Here is a 22,864-nt window from a genome sequence, read left to right on the forward strand (position 1 = left end):
AGTAAAGATATTTTTCCATAGGATATTGCCAAAGATTCATTTGGCTTGGCAGTCACACGGATTTGTGATTACTTCTTGAGGGCAATAATTCTACTCCATGAAAATAGTAGTCAGTATTCTTTAAATCCATGGTCATCTAAAAAAGGTAAAGGGTTAATATATAATTTCTTAATAAACTACTGACATATTTGAATGACCTACAGAACACAGCATATTAAATTAGTGACTTCATTCATTATCTTGCAGTAACAATATGGTGGACATTATGCTCTTTTAAAGACAAAGAATCTTGAGACAAAAGTAGTTAGAAACCTAAGGTCATACATTTTAGTGTTTATAGAATCCATATTTGAACTTATTTTTTTCCAGTGAACATTTGTTTTTAAATGAGTATAGAGTTTCAGTTTTGCCAGATGAAAATTTCTGGAGTCTGTTTACAACAATGTGAATATACTTAACACTATTGACCTGTACAGTTAAAAATGGTTAAGATGGTAAATTTTATGTTATGTGGTTTTTACTACAATAAAAATTCTATGAGAAGTGATTTTTTAGGGGATTTACTTATTAAATAAATTTTTAGTGAAGAATAACCGGAGGTAAGATGTTCATCATTTTGGTTCATTTCTTGTCCAAAATGAATCTGCTGAAATTTTATCACTTAGGAGGAACCTCAGTTTCTACTTATATTTGGTCTGAGATATAAAAAGTGTAGGTTTTTTTTTATTAGCAGAAGGTTATATTTCTTTAAAAAAATCTAGTCAATGATGTAAAGTTAAAAGATAAGATATAAATCAGAGTTATGGTACCAGAGAGTAAGTGTATTTCAGTTTGTCACTCTATATGAGAAGTCTACTTTTCAGTAGAGGTAAAACTCAAGTAAGCCTACAGATTTTTAGTTACAGATATGTTTCTTACTATGTAAATTTTCTTTTAAAAATACAATTTCTTTTAAAAATAAAATAATTTCCTTTAAAATTCTTTTAAAAATAAAATTTATTTTTAAAAGTACAACATCTCTGGGAATTCCCTGGCAGTCCAGTGGTGAGGACTTGGCGCTTTTACTGCTGAGGGGCCCGGGTTCAATCTGTGGTTGGGAACTAAGATTCCACAAGCAGTGTGGCGTGGCCAGAAAAAAAAAAACTCAATTAAAAAACAACCAACCATTGGAAAAAGCCAGCATTTTTCCTGGGTTTCTCTTATGTCTATGAGAAATTTTATTTTATGCACCTATATTTTGTAAAATTGTTACTCTTTATTTTATCTTTTAGATTAAAAAGATTGATAACATGGGCCAATTGTTTAGAATTAGGTATTTTAAATTATGAGATTTAGTGTATTTATATATGTAACTATCTATTTGTTTTGACAGTAAGTGTAGAGGGTTGAGTTAATAATACTCCCCAGTTCATGGCACAGTATCATCTTTGGTCCATGTCAGGCGCCTCTACCGTTTAATTCACATTCATTATTCCTTCACTCATTCATTGATTCCTATCTGCTTCCATTCCCCATTTGTACAACCTCCAGCCATATAGGAAACAATTTAGGTCTATCTATCTTACTGTGTGTGTGTGTGTGTATACACACACACACACACACACACACACAAGGTTAAATATAACCTAATTCAGTGATTTATAAAAAGTAAGTTTAACATGTTGAAAGCATTGAGAAATCTAAGAGAGTATATTATTTTTTTTTTTTTTTTTTTTTTTTTTTTTTTTTTTTTTGCGGTATGCGGGCCTCTCACTGTTGTGGCCTCTCCCGTTGCGGAGCACAGGCTCCGGATGCGCAGGCCCAGCGGCCATGGCTCACGGGCCCAGCCGCTCCGCGGCATATGGGATCCTCCCAGACCGGGGCACGAACCCGTATCCCCTGCATCGGCAGGCGGACTCTCAACCACTGCGCCACCAGGGAGGCCCGAGAGTATATTATTTACTCTTTTAACTCATTGACTTTTTAAGCTCAAATAATTAAAAGATAAACTTCATTTTCCATTAAGCACCAAATTTAGTTGTTCTTTTCAATTGGCTATAGCACTGCATAGGGCCTCAAATGTAGTAGGGATTCAATAAATGTTTTGATTCCATTTGATGCCACACTTACCAGTTTGTAAATTGGCTTGGTCGTTTGCAAAAGTTAATTCATTCTTGGGAGCCTTAATATTTCAACATGACTTGGACATCAGCCAAACAACTAGAATTTATTTATTACAAAAGCAATAAGATGTAGTTTTTTTTTCTTTTTTTAAAAAATATATATTTTTGACTGTGTTGGGTCTTTGTTGCTGTGCTTGGGCTTTCTCTAGTTGTGGAGAGCAGAAGCTACTCTTCGTTGCTGTGTGTGGGCTTCTCATTGCGGTGGCTTCTCTTGTTGCGGAGCACGGGCTCTAGGTGCCCAGGCTTCAGTAGTTGCAGCATGCGGGCTCAGTAGTTGCAGACCCAGGCTCTAGGGCTCACGGGCTTCAGTAGTTGTGGCTCGCGGGCTCCAGAGTGCAGGCTCAGTAGTTGTGGCACATGGGCTTCGTTGCTCCACGGCGAGTGGGATCTTCCTGGACCAGGGATCGAACCTGTGTCCCCTGCATTGGCAGGCGGATTCTTAACCACTGCACCACCAGGGAAGTCCAAGATGTAGTTTCTAGTTTACAGTCTAGTTGGTGACAATATTCCCCCCTCAATATTATTGCTTTTGATTCACTATTGTGTGTGGTAAGCATGTCAGGTTTATCTCCGTTTTAATGAGACTGAAGACGTTAAGTGGCTTGTACAAGGTTACTTTGCTATGAAGTCATCCTCAGGACAAGGACTGGAATCTTCTGATTCCTAGGCCAGTGTTCTCAATTGTATATCCATGTTTTCAAGCTCTTTTCCAGAAGGGACTGAAGGAGGTGATATGGTATGAAATGAGGACCACAGTATAGTAAGAAATGAGGCCAGCTTAGAGTAGCTCCAATATTAATGTTTTTAGATAGTGGAGTAAAAAGAAATGTTTTATTTTTTAAAAAGTGCCATTCCTTTTAACAAAACTTAGAAAATCATTGCTGTGTATCATTGTTGCTGCTTTTGTTTTGGGATGAAAACTCTAGGTCAAATTCATCAGTGTTAACTCCACAATGGAATGAGAAAAAAAGTGGAGATCAGTTTGGGTAGTATGGACATTTTACCAATATTAATTTATCCAGTCCATGAGCATGGAATATCTTTCCATTTATTTGCATCTTTAATTTCTTTATCAGTGTCTTTCAGTGTAGAGATCTTTTACCTTCTTTGTTAAATTTATTCCTAAATATTTTATTCTTTTGATGCTATTATAAATGGGATTTAAAATTTTTTCTCTAATAGTTCATTGTTAGTATACAGAAATGATTTTTGTATATTGATTTTATATCCTGTAGCTTTACTGAATTGATAACTATTTATTGAATGAGTGAATGTTGAATAAATAATGAGTTATCAAGAGATGATTAATTTACATTCACTGTTCTCTGAGAAAAATCTCAAAGCATATACATTTGATGAATATTTCGATTAAAATGATTTTGCCTTAGTGCATAATAGTAGTTGGAGTAATGTAGCCATGACTTAATGTTGTACCAGCTTTGGTATGTGATTTCTTTAATACCCACAGCAACTTTGAGAAGTTAGTAGTATATCTCCACTTTATTGATGAGGAAACAGACAGTTGACACTTGCTCAAAGCTAGTTAAGTGGTGGGATTTGAACCTAGGTATTTCTGTGGTTAAAGTCAGCATGACTTTACTTTGCTGCTTCCTAAATTAATGCTTAAGTTGTCTGGAAAATTTACTTCTGATAAACACTTACCCTTCCCAGTGATGCTGGATAAACGAGGTGTTACTATAATAGGTGCTAATTGAGTGGCTCAGAGAGTATGTGCAAAATAAATTAAAGAAGGAAAAGGTGTGTGTTGAAGTCATGAGGGAAGCTTCTTGGAGTATCTGTGGAACCTCATTCAGTTAGTGCTACGAAAGTGTTCAGAATACTGGACCTTGCAGGATATATGGGATATGAGTAAGTATATATCGAGGAGAGGAGAGGTATTTCAGTTTGGAGAAAGTGCTTGGAGGTGTTGTGGGTATCCTGAAAGAAGTAAGGACTGATGTGACTGGAAGAGAGGATTTAGAATGGAAAAAAATAGGATATTTGTTGAAAGAGTGAATGAGGGTGATTGGGGGCAGTACGTAGTCTATAAAGAATTTAATTTTTTCTGTGGTTGTCAAGATCAACGGCACTGTGGGATGAAGTAGTATTTTAGGAAGTTGAATTTGGTAGCAGTGTGCAGGTTTTAAGTTAGAATAGTGCGGCATTGGTAGCACAGTGAGTAAGAGTGGCAGTTCTGGCCCTGGGCTTGAATTCCACCTCTTCTGCTTACTGGCTTATGAGCTTGGAATGTTACTTCACTCTGTCCTTCAGTTTCTCCTCTGTGAAATGGGAATTGAACAGCAGTACCTTTTGACCAATCCTGGAGATTCTGATTCAATGGGTCCAAGGTGTGGGCCGGGAATACCCCCTCCTCCCAAGTCAGATTTAGTTACCCCCTCCTCTGTGATCCTAGAGCACTTTGTATTTGCTTCATGTTTTCTTTCTTGACCTCAGGTGAAAAAAAATTGAATTAAACTCCTCAGATAATGGCACACTGTCAGCTTTGGCAAGTACAAGGCTCCTCTCTTGTTGTATTTTATTTACAGTAATTCTCATTTATCCCCAATTTCGATTCTCATTCCCTGCCTCCAAAGACATCCATGCTAATGTTTGTGAATGTGTGTGTATCTTTAAAAAAATATATGGTGGTGTTTTATGAACATGTATGTTTTTCATTTATATAAATGGTATTCTGCTATAGATCTGTTTCTTTTTTTCACGCAACACTCTAATAATGCCTTTTATGATAGAAAATTTCAAACATACAAATGTGGAGAGAAGAGTATAGCACACTCCCATGTATCTGTCGTTCAGCATCAACAGTGATAAACTCATAGCTAATCTTGCTTAATAAACATTTGTAACCTCTCCACAATTCCACCTCAGCAAGCTGTATTATTTCAAAGCAAATCTGAGAGTTTTTTTCTGTAAGTATTTCAGTGCTTAATACTTAAAAAAAAAAACTATCCATTTGAATCTCTGTATATATATTTCATAACTTGAAACTTCTTCAGGTGTTTGAGTATGCATCTATGACAATTTACTTGTCTGGTCCTCTGGTGATGATCACCTAGATTGCCTGTCACTTCCGGCTACCCCAAACAACTCTGTGATTTCCATTTTCATACGTGTCTCCTTAAGGGCTTTTGGGAGAACTCTGATTTTCTAGGGTAAGATTTCTGGATCAGAGTATACACATTCTTCATTTCACTGAGTACGGCCAGCTGGCTTCCCAGAATGGCTGTACTTCTCTACACTCTATCCACCAGTGCATGAGAGTTCCCTTTCCGTTCATTTCCACTGATGCTTTGTATTCCCACACATTATATTTTTGCTGGTCTGATATTTGTAAAGTGGTATATCATTACTTGAATTTTCCTTTCTCTGATTATTAGTGAGGCTGGTTATCTTTTCATGTACTTGTTATCCATTATCTTTAGAGTTTTCTGTTCTTGCTGTTTCTTCTGTCTAGAAAACTCTCCTTATTAGCTTGGCTCACTCACTTCATTCAGATCTCTGCTTAAATATCATACGCTTGACCATCTTATCTAAAGGAGTACTCTTCATCACCTTATGTCTTAGTTCTGTTTTATCTTTCTTCATAGTATTTATCACAATAAAACATAGTATATTAATTTTATTCTGTATTTATTTATTTCTCCTGCTCAAGTTCCTTGAATGCAGGTGTCTCATCTGTGTTGTACACACCTGTAACCCTAGCACTTAAAAAAGTGGTACTCATAAATATATGCTGAGTGAATAAATGTGAATTTGCTATTTGTATTGTTGCCCATTTCCCTTACTCAGCAGGAGTTCCTTGAGTATTCTAGACATTAATACTTGTTGATTTTAGATATTGTAATATAATCCATTCCATTGTTTGCTTGTTGTCTGAGTTGGAAGAGTTCTCCAGAAGTTAAGAAAAATATTTGGGAATATTTTTAGATCCTGTGATTCTTAAGCCTGATCGAGAAGGATTAAATAGCTGACTTATTTTGTTGCTGTGACTAACCATCCCATCAAGTAGTAGTCTTAATATTTTTTGTGGATTCCATCCAGACTTGATTAGTAGCTGGCAGCTTTTAGGTCTTCTACAATTGTGGCTATTTTCTAAAATTTCTGAAAATGGTATTAAGCTGGGTGGTTGATAAATAAACTAGAGAATGTGGAACCGAGCCTGTCTGTATATCTGGTTACTCTTTTCCCACTTAGTTTTGTTTTAAAACCACTATTCTACCTAATATTTTGTTTCATGATGATTATATTAACTAGCAAGCATGCCTGTGATTGTGAAAACAATACAGCAAAAAGAAAACCCCGGGTTACTGATGTTATTTGTGTGTGTTTTATACAGATCTAGTTTTACTTTTACGTGGAATAATCAGGCAGCATGTATAACAGTTCAACAGTGAATGCATCTTACCAGTTAAAAAACCATTGTACAGATTTAAGTTTTTCTATGGCTAAATATCTACTGCACTGAACGATGGTTACAGCCAAATTGTGGATTCTAAGAGTGCACGACTGATGGCATTTTAAAGTAGAACAAAAATTTTGTTCAAAAGCTTAGCATCAGAGGAGAGGGGGAGGTGCCTTGATATTTATCTAGTCAGCTTTCTTGCCTTTCTTCTAAACGATGATAAATACTAGTGATGTCTTTGAAATCCTGAGGCATTTTTTTTTGTTCTTTTTGTTGAAATTTTATGCAAACATCTAAACAGTAGCTAACAGTCTAGCTTGAGAAGCTTAGCGTGTATGCTTTTTTAGCACCTGAAGCTTTAATGTTCTGAATGATTCTGACAGCAGTAGCGTGCCTTCTTCAGAAGTTGTAACAAAGGCCATGCCATCATTTTGATGGGTTGTGATACAGGTTTCAAATTGTGATGTAAACAACAATCAGTATGAGAGTAAGAGAAGATCATTTGGAGTGACTACTCTGATATATTTTCCACCAACGTGTGGTAGTGGTGACACAAGGTGGAGATGGGCTTGGTAGTGCTTCAGGGAGGGCTCTTAGTTTAGGAAAACTCTTTAGCTAAGAACATGCCATGTTCCCAGAGTTTATGAAAAAAGTGCAATCTAGATGAGCTCTGAGCCCAGAAGTACAATCTGGCTGTATTATGGTTTTTTTTTTTCCATATTTTATGATGCTTTGACATCTTGGAGCCTTGCTGTCTTGGGACACATTGCCCTCCCAGGGCTAGCTAATTCCTAGGGGTAGCTAGGATTCCTAGAGATAGCACTCCCCTGTGAGTGTGCCTTTCATATAACAAACCAACCAATCCAGAGCCCTTACTCACCACGTTTATTGAGCTCTTACAGGCTGAGCTGCCATCCCTTGGCCCTAATAGCTCCCCAGGTTCAGGTAGCAGCCAACTAGGGGCAATCCCTGTGTCCTAGAGGCTGCTGAGATGAATCAAACTTGCCAATCCTGAATGACTTACCCTGTGCTACCATGCCTTTCCTGAGAAAACCACGGTAAAGGCTTGTGCCCATGTTTTCCCCTTGTTCCTTATGCCTCCTGACCCATCTGGTACTTGCCCATACAGCCCTATGTGGTGCAGCCTGCCCACCTGCCCTGCCTTGGGAACTGTGAGTAATAAACTCTTCTTTCAAAGGCAGTTGTGTCCATGTCTGTCATCTTACTATATCCAATGAAAACAAATCCTGGGTACATTTTAAAACATGGGCCCAGCTCTCTTCTGGAGTCCCCTTAGCTAATTCTGGTCAAGCCTCAATTCAAGCTCGTAATCAAGATGGGTAGAAAGATCTTGGGTGCCTGTGGTGTTCCCACTGTTACCGTGAGCAGCCTGTTCTACACCTTTTCCCTCTGTCCCCTTTGTTGTGGATATTGAGAAGTCCATGGAGGGCATCTCCTTTGAGAAGTAGCGGGATTGGCTGGATGAGGATGGTAATCTGCCCCCTCCTTTGGGATTGGCTTTAGCTTTTCTTGGAGGATGGGGGGATGTGGTGGGAGAGAGGAGGAGCAGTGGCAGCTGTAAGTCCTGGAGAAGGGGAGCTGGGTAACTTCAGAGGGAAGCCCACCAGTGGCTCCTCACGGCTGCAGAAGGCACAGAGCCAGACCCCCGAGACTCTGCTGCTTAGGACCTGAGCACAGCCTGTGGATTTCTGTAGCAGGAGGTTATTATCATACTCTGTTTTGAAACCTGTGGCGACCTCATCTGGATCCTAATGTATAAACAAGGATGCTTCAGTGGAAACACTGGAGGAGTAAACATAATAAATGTTTACTGAAGAAAAGATGATATTATATAATTCTGGCAAAAATATCATGTTTTTTATAAAAAATGTAAGTGGAGGAAAAATGGAGAAAAATCACAAATTCAGTGTTTACTAAATATCAGTTGTATTTTAACTGAGAGATTAATGTATGGGGTTTATAGTAATGTCTAGATTAGAAATGGCCTTAGAAGTTTACGTTAGAGTTTCTGAGGCCCAAAGTGCTTTTATTTGTTAAGGAAGCTACAGACTTATTTGCGATGGCATTGCTTGTGGCTACATATTAGGGAAGACCCTAGACAATGCATTTCTTACATATGTTCCCCTAAGGATTCAGTTTCATTGAATATTGACAGATTGACATATTCTCTTTTCATGTGTAACACTCCTGGGAATATATGAAATGAAAAATTTATATTCTTATCATAGTTGTGTTAATAAATTTAACTAATGTAGAGCCTCAGCTTAGAGCTTGCTCCGTGAAACTGTGCAACCCTCAGCTTCCACCAGCTTCCTGATTTCTTAAGTCTTAGTTGCTTTCCTTTGACTGTGGAGAATATTTTCACTGAGGTTTCGCACGAGAGCCTGCGCTCTGCTGATAGTATGAGGCTGATGCTAGTTGCTGGATGACCTGGTGAGAGCTAGCCTACTTTGCCTGCTTTCAAAGCTAATCGATGTCTCTGTTTTCTTTTTTTTAAAAAATCACTGTTAGCTTTTCTTTTTCTCAGGTTTTGTGTGGTGTTTTCTTTGCTAGTCTGCCACTTTAGATCTACTCTTTCCGTTAGCCAGCCTTCTGAACTCTATCTCTGTCTAGGGTACATTATATTATTGCCAAAATGAAAAACCTGGGTAGTTTCTTCCTCTATCTACCTCTTCTTATGTAAATTCCTAAAAAGTATTTCCCTGTTAATAATGTGTCACTTTGAGCTTCCCTTGTCTCCTTTCCCTGCCTTTTTCAGGAGTGTAATTTCTTAGTTATTTGCTTAATGTCTGGGAAGGCATGAAAGTCTATTCAAAAAGAAAAAGTTATAAATAAATGATGGAAAAGCATACTTAGTGTCCACAGGGTGGTACAAAAAAGTTCTCAGGGGCTGACAAGATTAGAATTCAGCCTAGAGTTCTCTAACTCTAACTCAATTAGAACTCAGAAGAGGTACCAGCATGCTTCAGCTATATACTGACAACTTTTTTTTTTATGTGAAGAGACCACAACAACATATGCTCCATTGATTGGTTCTGGTACCTTTTAGGTAGGCTTTGTGAATTGTTTGGATGTGGTTTTTTTTTTTTTTTTTTTTTTTTTTTGCGGTACGCGGGCCTCTCACTGCTGTGGCCTCTCCTGTTGTGGAGCACAGGCTCCGGACGCGCAGGCTCAGCGGCCATGGCTCACGGGCCCAGCCGCTCCGCGGCATGTGGGATCCTCCCGGACCGGGGCACGAATCCGTGTCCCCTGTATCGGCAGGTGGACCCTCCACCAGTGTGCCAACGGGGAAGTCCTGGATGTGGGTTTTATATCTTATGGTTGGAGAGATAATATACTGGAAAACTCGTCTATTTTAAGCAATATCCAGAGTAAAAGAAATGAAAACTTAAGTAGAATCATGAAGTTTATTTGGTTGGGGACAAAAGAAGCAGTAAAATAGTATAAATAAGCACGCAGAAAATCCTGAAATGTATAGTAAGTTGAGTTTTGTGAGGAATATGGATTTTCATATATTATGTTTGTTTTAAATGGGTGGTAAAGAAGAAATGGCAGTGTTATTGTATAGTTTCAGTGTCACATATTTGGCTCCAGAGGTTGGTGAATTGCTAAGACGCAGGTTGGTGGGTCTGGGATTTGACTTCACTCTACTTATAAGTGACCTGTTACTGTTTCATGACTGCTGGTAGAAGACACAAGACTCCTTGCTCCCAAGTCCCATGGAAGTGATACAGTGTGGTACAGAGAGATGCAGTACGTGTAGTGGGTTGCTGCTGAGGAACAACAAGGATGGGGACTCCACCGCTTTTATAGTAACCAAGACTGCTCTTTGTCCTGGAGGGTGATGTTACCTCATCCCTCAAGGCTGCTCACTGCAAACACAATCCTGAGAAATGGCCATTGTAAAGAGTGGTCAGGATCTTGCATTTCTGGCATACCCAACAAGACATATAGGACTGTGAGAAATCCATAGAGGATTGTCTCCAACAGGTTATATTAAGAGTCAATAAGTACATCCTATTTTCTTAAGTTTTAGAACTGTGAATATAGTATTTAAAGAATAATTAACTGAAGGAGATTTTAAAATGGAAAATTCTTTTTTTTTAAATTAATTAACTTATTTATTTTTGGCTGCATTGGGTCTTTCTCTAGTTGTGGCGAGCGGGGGCTCCTCTTTGTTGTGGTGCACGGGCTTCTCATTGCGGTGGCTTCTCTTGTTGTGGAGCACGGGCTCTAGAGCGCATGGGCTTCACTAGTTGTGGCATGCAGGCTCAGTAGTTGTGGCTCGTGGGCTCTAGAGTGCAGGCTCAGTAGTTGTGGCTCACGGGCATTGTTGCTCCACGACATGTGGGATCTTCCCGGACCAGAGATCGAACCCGTGTCCCCTACATTGGCAGGTGGATTCTTAACCTCTGCACCACCAGGGAAGCCCCCTAAAATGGAAAATTCTTCTAGTGAGATTCAAGCCATATATTTCTTTAATGATGCAAAAATTAGAAAATTTATACCAAACTTTATATTACCAATGAAGTCATTATGTTAGGCAGTCATGCTGCAAATAGTTTTGGGGGGCTTACTATTTAGTGGACTCGGAGAATTCAAAGATTAAACCACATGTTGTACCTCTGTGCACTGAGGATCGAATGGAGGGGAAGACAGGTAAATTATGTTATAGTGTAATAAATGCTGTGATACCCAGGAGGCTGTGGAGACACAGAAGAAGGGTGCCCAACTCTGCCTGGGGTGAGGTGGTCAGGAAAACTCTTCTGGGAGGAGCATGCCTTTAAGTTGAGTCTTAAAAAATAAAACGTTAGCAAAATGGGTAAGAGAGGATGAGCATACAGGCAGAGAGACTGGAAAGGACAAAAGCACAAGATAAGGGAGTTTATTGCATTCAGCGACCTGCCAGTAGTATAGGAGTATTGCAGCAGCAGTATTTCACATATGCGGAAAAGGTCATTGAAAAAGTCTAAGCATGGGAGTGATAGGACAAAGGTTTTTTCAGTTAAAAAAAAAAAGAATCATTAATGTTGGCACTAAGGTTGGAAGACAGGTGAGATTGATGTGGAGGTGTAGAGACTCCTTATTAAGCTAGCGTGGTAATTTAGGTAAGATTTGGTAAGGGTCTGAACTAAAGGCTATGACAGAATTAGTGGAGAAGAGGGGACCAATTCAAGAATGATTTGAGAAGAATTGACAGGGTGCCATTAATGGGAAGATAAATATGAAGAAGAGGTTGTTGGGGAGGTAATATCTGACAGACTAGTTCAGGCCTGAATATGTTGAGTTTGAGGTACCTATAGGACATCTAGGTGGAGATCTTGGTTGATTATATGGATTTAGAATTTAGGAGAGTTTTGAACACCAGGATATAGGTTTGGGGGTCATTTATTCATTCAACAAATGAGTATCTACTGTATGTAAAAGCACTATGCTAGGTGCTGAGGAACCAGCATTAACCAAAAGTTGTTCTTATGCAGTTTACATTTTCATGGGACACAGACATTAAACAGGAAAACTGCAAATTCTTTTGTTAAACTGCTGCCTGTCTTAGATTTCAGAGCTCTAGTGTTGCCCAACTGCAGGGGGCATTGTTTACATAGAATAAAATGAGTAACTTGAGGGTCTTGTTCAGGATGAATAGGAGTTAGCCAAGGAAAGATATGTGGAGAGGGGGAGAGAATTGTTTTAGGCTAAGGAAGCAGCATGTGCCAAGGCCTCCAGGCAGGAGAGATCTTGGTAAATTCAAAGAACAGGAAGACTAGTGTGGGTTTTGGGAGTTCATTCTAAAACAACAGTTAGCTATTGAAAGGTTTTAAGGAGGGTGCTGTGAGATTAGATTTGTGTTTAAAAAGATTCTGATTGTTCCGTGGAGAATGCTTTGGAAGGGGGCGGAAATGGATTCTGGGAGATCAGTTATGATTCTAGGCTGGTGGTGATGTTGGTTTGGACTAGGTAGTAGTAGTGGAGATGGATGGAAGTTGGTAGATTGAAGCTATTTAAAAGGTAGAATTAACAGAACTCTGTGATTGACATTTATCCTCTTATCGTACTGTTAGGGAGTCATCCAGAGTGAGGAGAGGAAATGGAGGATGAAATCCTGCAGGACACCAATGTTTAAGGGGGAGGCTGAGGAGAGGGATTTCACGAAGGAGAGACAGAAGGGGCTAGAGAGAGGAAGGGAATCAGGAAAGAAACCACAATTCAAGTCATGGGAGTTTGAGAAAGGAGACCTTTGTTAACCATATATATGCTGAAGAGTAAATAGAAAAATGATTAAATATGTGATGCTGCAGAATAAGATGGAGTACTATAGTGTTTTAAAGGAATATTTAAGGACTTCAAAAATGTTAATGATATAATGTTAATTGAAAAAATTATGTAAATTTTCATATTCTGCATGAACCCTCAATTTTAAAAAAGTCTACACATGTGTGTGTTTATGTAGCAAAAATATTCAAAGGCAGTACAGCAATATATTAATAATAGTTTTATCTGAATGGCAAAATTACTTCATTCTTAGTCTGTGCAGTTTTCAAATTATATGAACATGTATTCAAATTATGATTAGGAAAATTATTTTTTATTTTGATTTAAATTTATCAGTGATTTATTCAATATATGCATTTTATCAGTGTCTCACAGACACGTTGTTTAAAGAGTGCCAAATAGTTCTGTGAGGCTTGTAATGGGAAGCTACATTGTCTACTGTCACCCTTATCCCATTTTCTGTTTCTTAAGGATGACCACCTTCAGCAATTTTAGCTGATTCTTTTGCTACTTACTGTCCTGTCTCCAAATAACAAACTTATATTGCTGCTACTCAATTTTTTAGATGCTATTGACTTCCCACAGTTGAAGATGAGAGTTTTGTTCTCTTGCTCATTCTGTTCCACATCCACATATACATTTCTTTCCTTCCCATCCTCCCACTACAGTTATTCTAATTTTGGTTAGAGCAGTATTTAATGTTTACATTATTATAATGATATAAATGCTCTTCATAGCTCTGCCATGTAGTAGTATTCTGTGATTACTTTTTCTTTCTTTCACACAGTTTTGTTCCTGGAATACATTTATTTGTTAAAAGGTAGTGTAATTTTCTGTGTACTTATCATTAATTTATCCCCAAATTCTATGCTGTTGTGTAAATACCCTCTTAATTATTCTATTAATTTTATTTTCTTAAAGATATATCTCTCAGTCTCTTTCGACCTGTTCTAATCTATACTAGATATTCTTCTGGTCTTTTTCGTAATTGTTATCCTAGACCTTCCCTTTCCCCTCATCCCCATCATCCTAGGGATTCCTCTTGCTGCTTCTTTTTTTTTAATATTTATTTATTTGGGTGTGCTGGGTCTTAGTTGTGGCAGGCAGGCTCCTTAGTTGCGGCTTGTGGGCTCCTTAGTTGCAGCAGGCAGGCTCCTTAGTTGTGGCATGCGAACTCTTAGTTGCAGCATGCACGTTGGATCTAGTTTCCTTGACTAGGGATCGAACCCGGGCCCCCTGCATTGGGAGTGTGGAGTCTTATCCACTGTGCCACCAGGGAAGTCCCTCCCTTTGCTTCTTTTTTATGTTGGATCCCCTGTTACCTGACTTCCACTTTGTTGGGTCCTCCTGTGGTGGAGCACATTCTCCAGCAGCATCCTAAGTATTTGGTGGCTTCTTTTGACCTAGAAAATCAGGCCCAGTTCTGGGGCAGTTTTATTGAATTAGTTCTTTAATTTCCTTCCCTCAATTCTCTCATTCTCTTGCTTTTTAGAATTCCTATTTTCTTTGGATGTTGTAGGAACTTGGACTGGTCTCCAATTATTTTAGCTTTTCTCTTCAATTGTTTTTCACATCTTTCTTTTTGGCTTATTTTATTGGGAGATTTCCTCAGTTTTATCTTCCAAACGTCTGTAGATTAAAAAAATTTTCCTCTTACTGGACTTCTACCTCTTTTTTTTTTTTTTTTTTTTTGCGGTACGCGGGCCTCTCACTGCTGTGGCCTCTCCCGCCGCGGAGCACAGGCTCCGGACGCGCAGGCTCAGCGGCCATGGCTCACGGGCCCAGCCGCTCCGTGGCACGTGGGATCCTCCCGGACCAGGGCACGAACCCGCGTCCCCTGCATCGGCAGGCGGACTCCCAACCACTGCGCCACCAGGGAAGCCCTACCTCTTTTTTAATACCATCTTTATTCTTGTTTCATGGATGCTTGTATTCTTTTATTTCTTTGAAGGTTATTAATGATAGTTTTAGGAAATTTTCTTCTCTTTACGTATTATCTGTTCCTTCCAAATTACTGTTTTTTTATTTGCTTGCTTTGGTCTCTGTGTTTCTTGTTTCAGGAGTCCTTAAATATGCGGTGATCCTTGGCTAATCTATTCACTTAAGCATTCTAAAAAGAGTTCTGAAAAGTTGACCAGTAGTTTTGTGTCTCTGGTTGAGGCTTGTAGATTTACAAATTTCAGTCTTGTAATCTGGCTTTCAGGGTAATTTGGCTGAGCTGTTCAGCTGGGGAATCTCCGATGTCCATGTTTTTAGATGTTTTATTTTAGACTGCTTAGATTCCCCAGAGAAGACTCTTTATTACCTGACCTGAGCGTATAAGCCAGTCTTTAGTGTTTTGGAAGCCAGGTTGGGGAAGGAGCACATGAAGTTTCTCTTTATTCCTCTCTTTTTTTTAGTGTGATATGTCTGTTCTAAACTTGCCTTATGTCATCCAGTAATAATAAGACCATTTAAAAAGTCTCCTCCAGAAAATAAACCTCCAGTGTCCTGCAGGGGCTGGAGAGGAGGATTAATCTATCTGAAGTTTTGGAGAGGTAGACTGGGGAATTAGGAATATAACAGCTTTACAAGCAGATTTTTAACCAATCATGCTGTTTATAATCCTTCTTTGTCTTTTGGAGATTCTGTCATGCAAACTGAATTTTTTTACTTACCATTTTTGCCTGCTTCGTATTCAGATTTCTTGGGTCTGAGAAGACATTTACTATAATTTTGTTATTGTTATCTCACCTCTTGGACTCTGTCCTTGTGAATTTAAGCCTCAAAAACAAAACAAAACCCTTTACTGTCATTTTGGTGAGAGAGTGTGCTTGTCAATATAAGTTCAGTCCACCATCTTTAACCATAAATCTGAAATCTTAATTTTTTAATTGATAGTGCTGTTCCCCCCTCCTCCCGCACCTCCCCTTTTTAGAAGATCTGGTGAATATCCCTCTGTCTATTCACAAGTTCTATTTCAGCTAAAATCTCGCATGACTTAGGCCATAACTTTTGATGCTTTGCATGAAGAGCTAGTGGTTAATGATAGCTACAATAGGTCCGTGATATCAACAGTGATAATAAAAATAGCTTAAATAGCTTACACTTCCATACTAAGTGCCAAGCACTGTCTTAAGTTCTCCACTTAACACATTTAAACCTCACACCAACTTTTTGGAAAAGGCACTGTTATTACCTCCCTTTTATAGATGAAGAAATTGAGGCATAGAAAGATTGTGTAATTTTGCCATAGTCATCACAGCTGAACTAGGAATTGGAGGAGTAAGAATATAAATCTAGGTAGTCTGGCTCTGTAACCCACACGCTTAACTATTGTGTGGTACTACCTCTGGATGTTGTTGGGATTATCTCTTTTGTTTGAGAGAAAGATTTAAATTCTCTCCTATCAGGCAGAATAATCAATTTTATTTGTCTACTAGAATTCATATATCTGTTTAGGCATCATTTATCACAAATAGTCTATAGATATAAAAATGTTTCCCTTTTGATGATTATCTGAAGGTAAGTTATTTGTTACTTAGATTTTTCTGGTGTGTCCTAAAAGGCTTTACTTTCTCCCTCCTTATACAAATGGATATATTTCTGATGATCCTCTTTTATTGAATTTTCATTGATTGATACTTTCCAAAGACTACTTCCTACTTCACCATACTATTATTTAAACATATGGTGAATTTCTGGTAAAGTGGTGAGCAATAGGAACATGTCTCCTTTTCAGATTTCACAAGTTAATTATGTTACAGGGGAATTATCCATATTTCAGAATATTTGGAACAGATATTTCATTGAGAATTTATTGAGCAGAATCAATCAGTTGGCTGAGTTTAGTTGTTTAAAAACAGACTGGCTGCCCATTTTTGGATTGGGTTGTTTGTTTTTTTGTTATTGAGCTGCATGAGCTGCTTGTAAATTTTGGAGATTAATCGATTGTCAGTTGCTTCATTTGCAAATATTTTCTCCCATTCTGAGGGTTGTCTTTTGGTCTTGTTTATGGTTTCCTTTGCTGTACAAAAGCTTTGAAGTTTCATTAGGTCCCATTTGTTTATTTTTGTTTTTATTTCCATTTCTCTAGGAGGTGGGTCAAAAAGGATCTTGCTGTGATTTATGTCATAGAGTGTTCTGCCTATGTTTTCCTCTAAGAGTTTTATAGTGTCTGGGCTTACATTTAGGTCTTTAATCCATTTTGAGTTTATTTTTGTGAATAGACATTTCTCCAAAGAAGATATACAGATTGCCAACAAACACATGAAAGAATGCTCAACATCATTAATGATTAGAGAAATGCAAATCAAAACTACAATGAGATATCATCTCACACCAGTCAGAATGGCCATCATCAAAAAATCTACAAACAATAAATGCTGGAGAGGTTGTTCCTTAAAAAACTAAAAATAGAACTACCATACAACCCAGCAATCCCACTACTGGGCATATACCCTGAGAAAACCATAATTCAAAAAGAGTCACGTACCAAAATGTTCATTGCAGCTCTATTTACAATAGGCAGGACATGAAAGCAACCTAAGTGCACATCGACAGATGAGTGGATAAAGAAGATGTGGCACATATACTCAATGGAATATTACTCAGCCATAAAAAGAAACGAAATTGAGTTATTTGTAGTGAGGTGGATAGACCTAGAGTCTGTCATACAGAGTGAAGTAAGTGAGAAAGAGAAAAACAAATACCGTATGCTAACACATACATATGGAATCTAAGAAAAAAAAAATGGTCATGAAGAACCTAGGGGTAAGATGGGAATAAAGACACAGACCTACTGGAGAATGGACTTGAGGATACGGGGAGGGGGAAGGGTAAGCTTTGACAAAGTGAGAGAGTGGCATGGACATATATACACTACCAAACGTAAAATAGATAGCTAGTGGGAAGCAGCCGCATAGCACAGGGAGATCAGCTCGGTGGTTTGTGACCACCTAAAGGTGTGGGATAGGGAGGGTGGGAGGGAGAGAGACTCAAGAGGGAAGAGATATGGGAACATATGTATATGTATAACTGATTCACTTTGTTATAAAGCAGAAACTAACACACCATTGTAAAGCAATTATATGCCAATAAAGATGTTAAAAAAAAAACAGATTAGCTTTTTGTTTCATTTGTTTTACTAGGAGTTGGAAGAAAGATGTTCTTAAAGATAAGCACCTAATTATTTAATTCCCTTCCTGCATCAAGTGGGGAATAAATAATTAACTTTGTAGAATTAAACTTGCTCTATTTTAGGCTTTTGCACCCTCTTAACTATTTCAATTTATGCCTGAAAGAAAGAAGGAAAGTTTTTATTTTATTAAATGAATTTTAAGAGCATTTGACGTAGTCATATTCAAATGTACATTCAAAAGTATATCTCCTTGTCTTTGTTCTTTAGGATTTATTTATTGTGATTTATTAAAGATATTAAAAATTATTATCTATTCATATAAATAAATCCTAGAATCAGATTTAATTTTTTACTTAACAGATTTTTATTCTTATTCCTATGATTGTAATGTTCTTCTCTGAAAATTTTAGCCTCTTATATTAAAACATAGCTCACTCATTTCTTTTTAGACTTCATCTATCACTTATTCCAACCCACTCTGTGAGAGTGATGCTTGGGATTCCCTTAGTGCTTATGTATTCATACTATGTTTGAGGCAATGTTTTGTTTCTATGGAAATGTGCTTTTTAGTTTCCTATTGATACTATTAAGAATGAGAGGTTGTTTTCTAATTCAGGTCTTCCAGTTCTGTTTTCATCCATTAGCCCCTCATATTATACTTTGGCTTCTAGAAGATGATCAATAAATGTTGATACAGCAATTTCATAGAAAAATTTGACCACATTTCCTAATTATATAGGTATTTATTATGTCATTTAAAAGCTCATTGTCATCTGCCCAGTTCTAATTGAGAGTAACACTAGCCGGTGCTGGTCTTGATCACGCAGTTCCTTGTTTGAGATTCATTTAGAAGGGAAGAGTGTTATAAGATGTGAAGGCATATTGAAATTAGAGTCAAACATCAGAAAGCACTGCACTGCCTCTATGAAGAAGCCACATTTTTCTCCCAAGGTATCTACTAGACAATCTTCATTCATTCATTTCCATTACTTAATTTACCTTCTACATCCCATTATAGTTGGGCCACTGGTTACCATTGTGTCATTATAACCTTCCCTATTCATGGCAGTTAGGATCAAGGGGAGGTTTTCTGTTTGTTTGTTTGTTTGTTTGTTTGTTTATAAGTAATATCTAGCAGTTTATTAACCAATGGAGTATACTGCACAACACACTACCTCACATCTTTCAGGAACAAAACCCACTAAATTTGAAAAGTAAAAAGATGTCACCCACTGAATTCAGACACAATTAAAATGTGCTTTAAATATTTGTTTGGGTAAGGGGGTCACACACTTCTACTCAATTAAGAGAATCATTTATACAGTCCAGGTCTTTTATTTTCTTTACACCCATCATGCCATGAATTCATAAGGAATGGGCTCCAACAGTTCAGGCTCCTTTCCATTGGTTCTCACGAAGTGTGCTTCTCTGGGTGGAGCAGGCTGGCGTTTCAGTTGAACCCAAGTACCTTTCTCTTTGGCTTCCTTCTTTTTCTGATCATTTTCCTTCACCCGTTTCAGGAAGCTATCCCGGCTCTTAGAGTGCTTAATATGCTCGATACGCACATTAATTCTCTTGGTAAGAATCTTGCCCTTAACTTGTTTGTTTACAATGATGCCAACAGCATGCTGGGTAACATTGTAGACTCTCCCAGTTTTGCCATGGTAACATTTGTGGGGCATTCCTTTTTGAACAGTGCCCATTCCCTTGATATCTACAATATCACCTTTCTTGTAGATTCGCATGTATGTGGCCAAAGGAACAACTCCATGTTTTCTAAAAGGCCTAGAGAACATGTAGCGGGTGCCCCTCCTCTTTCCCTTTGTGTTGGTCATTTTGGCGAATTACTGGAAGATGGCGGTTCCGGCCGAAAAGAAGCTGTTTGTTTGTTTTTTTAACAAGTGTTCTGAGTTTGAATTTTTGTGGTAGAGCTCATCCTCATGAAATATTTTCTCTTCTAATTTAATAAAGAATGAGTTAGAATAAATTGCTGAATTTGAGGACACTGTGTAAGAACTGCCTGTTTAGTTGAATATTTGAATTGATAGTGTAAAACTAAAAGCACAAATAAAAAGTATTGGTAAGAATTTATGTCTGCTTATTTTTCTTATGAATTTTTGATTTTTTAAATTAAAATACTGAATTGAGGGAAAACTCTGCATCCCAGACATACTGAGTCCTAACATATACAAAAGAATAATTCTCTAATTGTTACACATCTGGCTCTGGTGACTTTTTGTATTTCTTTCCATTTTATTATTTTTATAATTTTTTTTTTTTTACTTTCAAAAATGTGTATAAAGAAACTAATACAAAAATGGATATGTTTAGCACAGGGAGATCAGCTTGGTGCTTTGTGACCACCTAGAGGGGTGGGATAGGAAGGGTGGGAGGGAGGGAGACGCAAGAGGGAAGAGATATGGGAACATATGTATATGTATAGCTGATTCACTTTGTTATAAAGCAGAAACTAACACACCATTGTAAAGCAATTATACTCCAATAAAGATGTTAAGAAAAAAATGGATATGTTTTTAAATTTTCAGAAAGGGGAAAAATCTATGTTAAATTCTTACAAATCACAGATCATTTAGAAGTCTCTTTTTCTTTCTACATTTATGATTTAATTCCTTAAACTCTTGGAGATCAAATTAGACAAACATGTCAAGTTTCTAGGGTTTCTCTTTTTCCTTCTTTGTTACATTTTCATATGTCTGTATTTTGTATTTCATGAGCTAGATTAAGATTTGATATATTATGAGTTGTGATTAAGATATTATTAAGGAATTACTGACAACTGTGCATATAGTGGTGGAGAAAATGAAGGAAACTATTGGAGAGGTATTTGCTTAACTGTATTATAGAAGAGAAAGCAGGAAAGTGGAAGGGGGTAAAACAGAAAACAAAGGTGAAAGAGAACAGGAGAAAAAATATGAAGAGAATTATTTGCATAGCTACAGTTGATTATGTATTTGCTTCTGTTTCAATTTATTTAATTTACTTGTTCTTTGCTCATTGAATTTTAAACTTCCAGAAAATGGGAGCCATTGCTTCTGCTGCCTTTGCAACTCCCAGATCCTAGTAGTGTCAACTCAATTATCCATAGAGAGATTATCTGCTTTGTGTTTTAGCCTTTGCAAATATAGCTTTCAAGTTCTTATTGACATAAGTAAGCAAAGAGGGTGATACAGACTTTTTGAGTCATTTCACTATTTCCTGCTTGCTTTTATACTCGTGTAGTTTGGCTCTTAGGCCAGACCATTCATAGTCAACCTTTAACTTTGATTCAAAATGGATCAGTTTCTTACTTTTTTTTTCCTTAAAAAAATAAAAGCAATTTACAATAAAAGTGTTTTTCAAGTGAATTTAATTGTCTTTAAATGGACTTTTAGCCCTTGTCTCTCCCAGTTATCCTCCACCTAGGGGTAAAGATCAACCCAGTATACTGTTCTTCTGTGTTTAGTTATATGACCATGCCTGGGTCACTGTACTCAGCTGACTCCTAAGGACTTAGAAAATCTTTAGCCATCAAAGACAGCTTTAATTGGGATACACAGGCCAAACATACAAAGTTGATAAGAAGGGGTGTATTTTATTTTATTTTATTTTTTATTTTATTTATTTATTTATTTTATTAGTTTCTGCTTTATAACAAAGTGAATCAGTCATACATATACATCTGTTCCCACATCCCTTCCCTCATGCATCTCCCTCCCTCCCACCCTCCCCATCCCACCCCTCCAGGCGGTCACAAAGCACCAAGCTGATCTCCCTGTGCTCTGCGGCTGCTTCCCACTATCTATCTAGCTTACGTTTGGTAGTGTATATATGCCCATTCCTCTCTTTCGCTTTGTCACAGCTTACCCTTCCCCCTCCCCATATCCTCATGTCCATTCTCTAGTAGGTCTGTGTCTTTATTCCCGTTTTACCTCTAGGTTCTTCATGACATTTTTTTAAAAATTCCATATATATGTGTTAGCATACGGTATTTGTCTTTCTCTTTCTGACTTACTTCACTCTGTATGACAGACTCTAGGTCTATCCACCTCATTACAAATAGCTCAGTTTCGTTTCTTTTTATGGCTGAGTAATATTCCATTGTATATATGTGCCACCTCTTCTTTATCCATTCATCCAATGATGGACACTTAGGTTGTTTCCATCTCCAGGCTATTGTGAATAGAGCTGCAATGAACATTTTGGTACATGTCTCTTTTTGAATTATGGTTTTCTCAGGGTATATGCCTAGTAGTGGGATTGCTGGGTCATATGGTAGTTCTATTTTTAGTTTTTTAAGGAACCTCCATACTGTTCTCCATAGTGGCTGTACCAATTCACATTCCCACCAGTAGGGCAAGACTGTTCCCTTTTCTCCACACCCTCTCCAGCATTTATTGTTTCTAGATTTCTTGATGATGGCCATTCTGACTGGTGTGAGATGATATCTCATTGTATTTTTGATTTGCATTTCTCTAATGATTAATGATGTTGAGCATTCTTTCATGTGTTTGTTGGCAGTCTGTATATCTTCTTTGGAGAAATGCCTATTTAAGTCTTCTGCCCATTTTTGGATTGGGTTGTTTGTTTTTTTGCTATTGAGCTGCATGAGCTGTTTATAAATTTTGGAGATTAATCCTTTGTCAGTTGCTTCATTTGCAAATATTTTCTCCCATTCTGAGGGTTCTCTTTTGGTCTTGTTTATGGTTTCCTTTGCTGTGCAAAAGCTTTGAAGTTTCATTAGGTCCCATTTGTTTATCTTTGTTTTTATTTCCATTTCTCTAGGAGGTGGGTCAAAAAGGATCTTGCTGTGATTTATGTCATAGAGTGTTCTGCCTATGTTTTCCTCTAAGAGTTTGATAGTGTCTGGCCCTA

At 37.7% G+C, this 22,864-nt stretch overlaps 2 protein-coding genes across 6 annotated transcripts in view; one reads left to right on the forward strand and one right to left on the reverse strand.

The window, feature by feature from the left end:
* SSBP2 (single stranded DNA binding protein 2) overlaps positions 1–22,864 on the forward strand; it is a gene marked incomplete at its 3' end in the record, with an annotated part of 303,480 nt that overhangs the window by 17,605 nt on the left and 263,011 nt on the right. The gene's annotated exons all lie outside the window — the stretch shown is intronic.
* LOC309804914 (large ribosomal subunit protein eL21-like) lies at positions 19,308–19,865 on the reverse strand. Its single transcript, XM_082622611.1, has one exon. It carries the CDS (start codon positions 19,825–19,827, stop codon positions 19,345–19,347), a length of 483 nt encoding a protein of 160 aa, XP_082478737.1. The 5' UTR covers positions 19,828–19,865; the 3' UTR covers positions 19,308–19,344.

The sequence above is a fragment of the Mesoplodon mirus genome (assembly GCF_964341445.2).
Source record: "Mesoplodon mirus genome assembly, chromosome: 5".
NCBI lineage: Eukaryota > Metazoa > Chordata > Mammalia > Artiodactyla > Ziphiidae > Mesoplodon > Mesoplodon mirus.

Bases quoted from the DNA above. Each gene is read 5' to 3' on its own strand.
- LOC309804914 (XM_082622611.1), bottom strand. From the start codon at position 19,827: ATGACCAACACAAAGGGAAAGAGGAGGGGCACCCGCTACATGTTCTCT.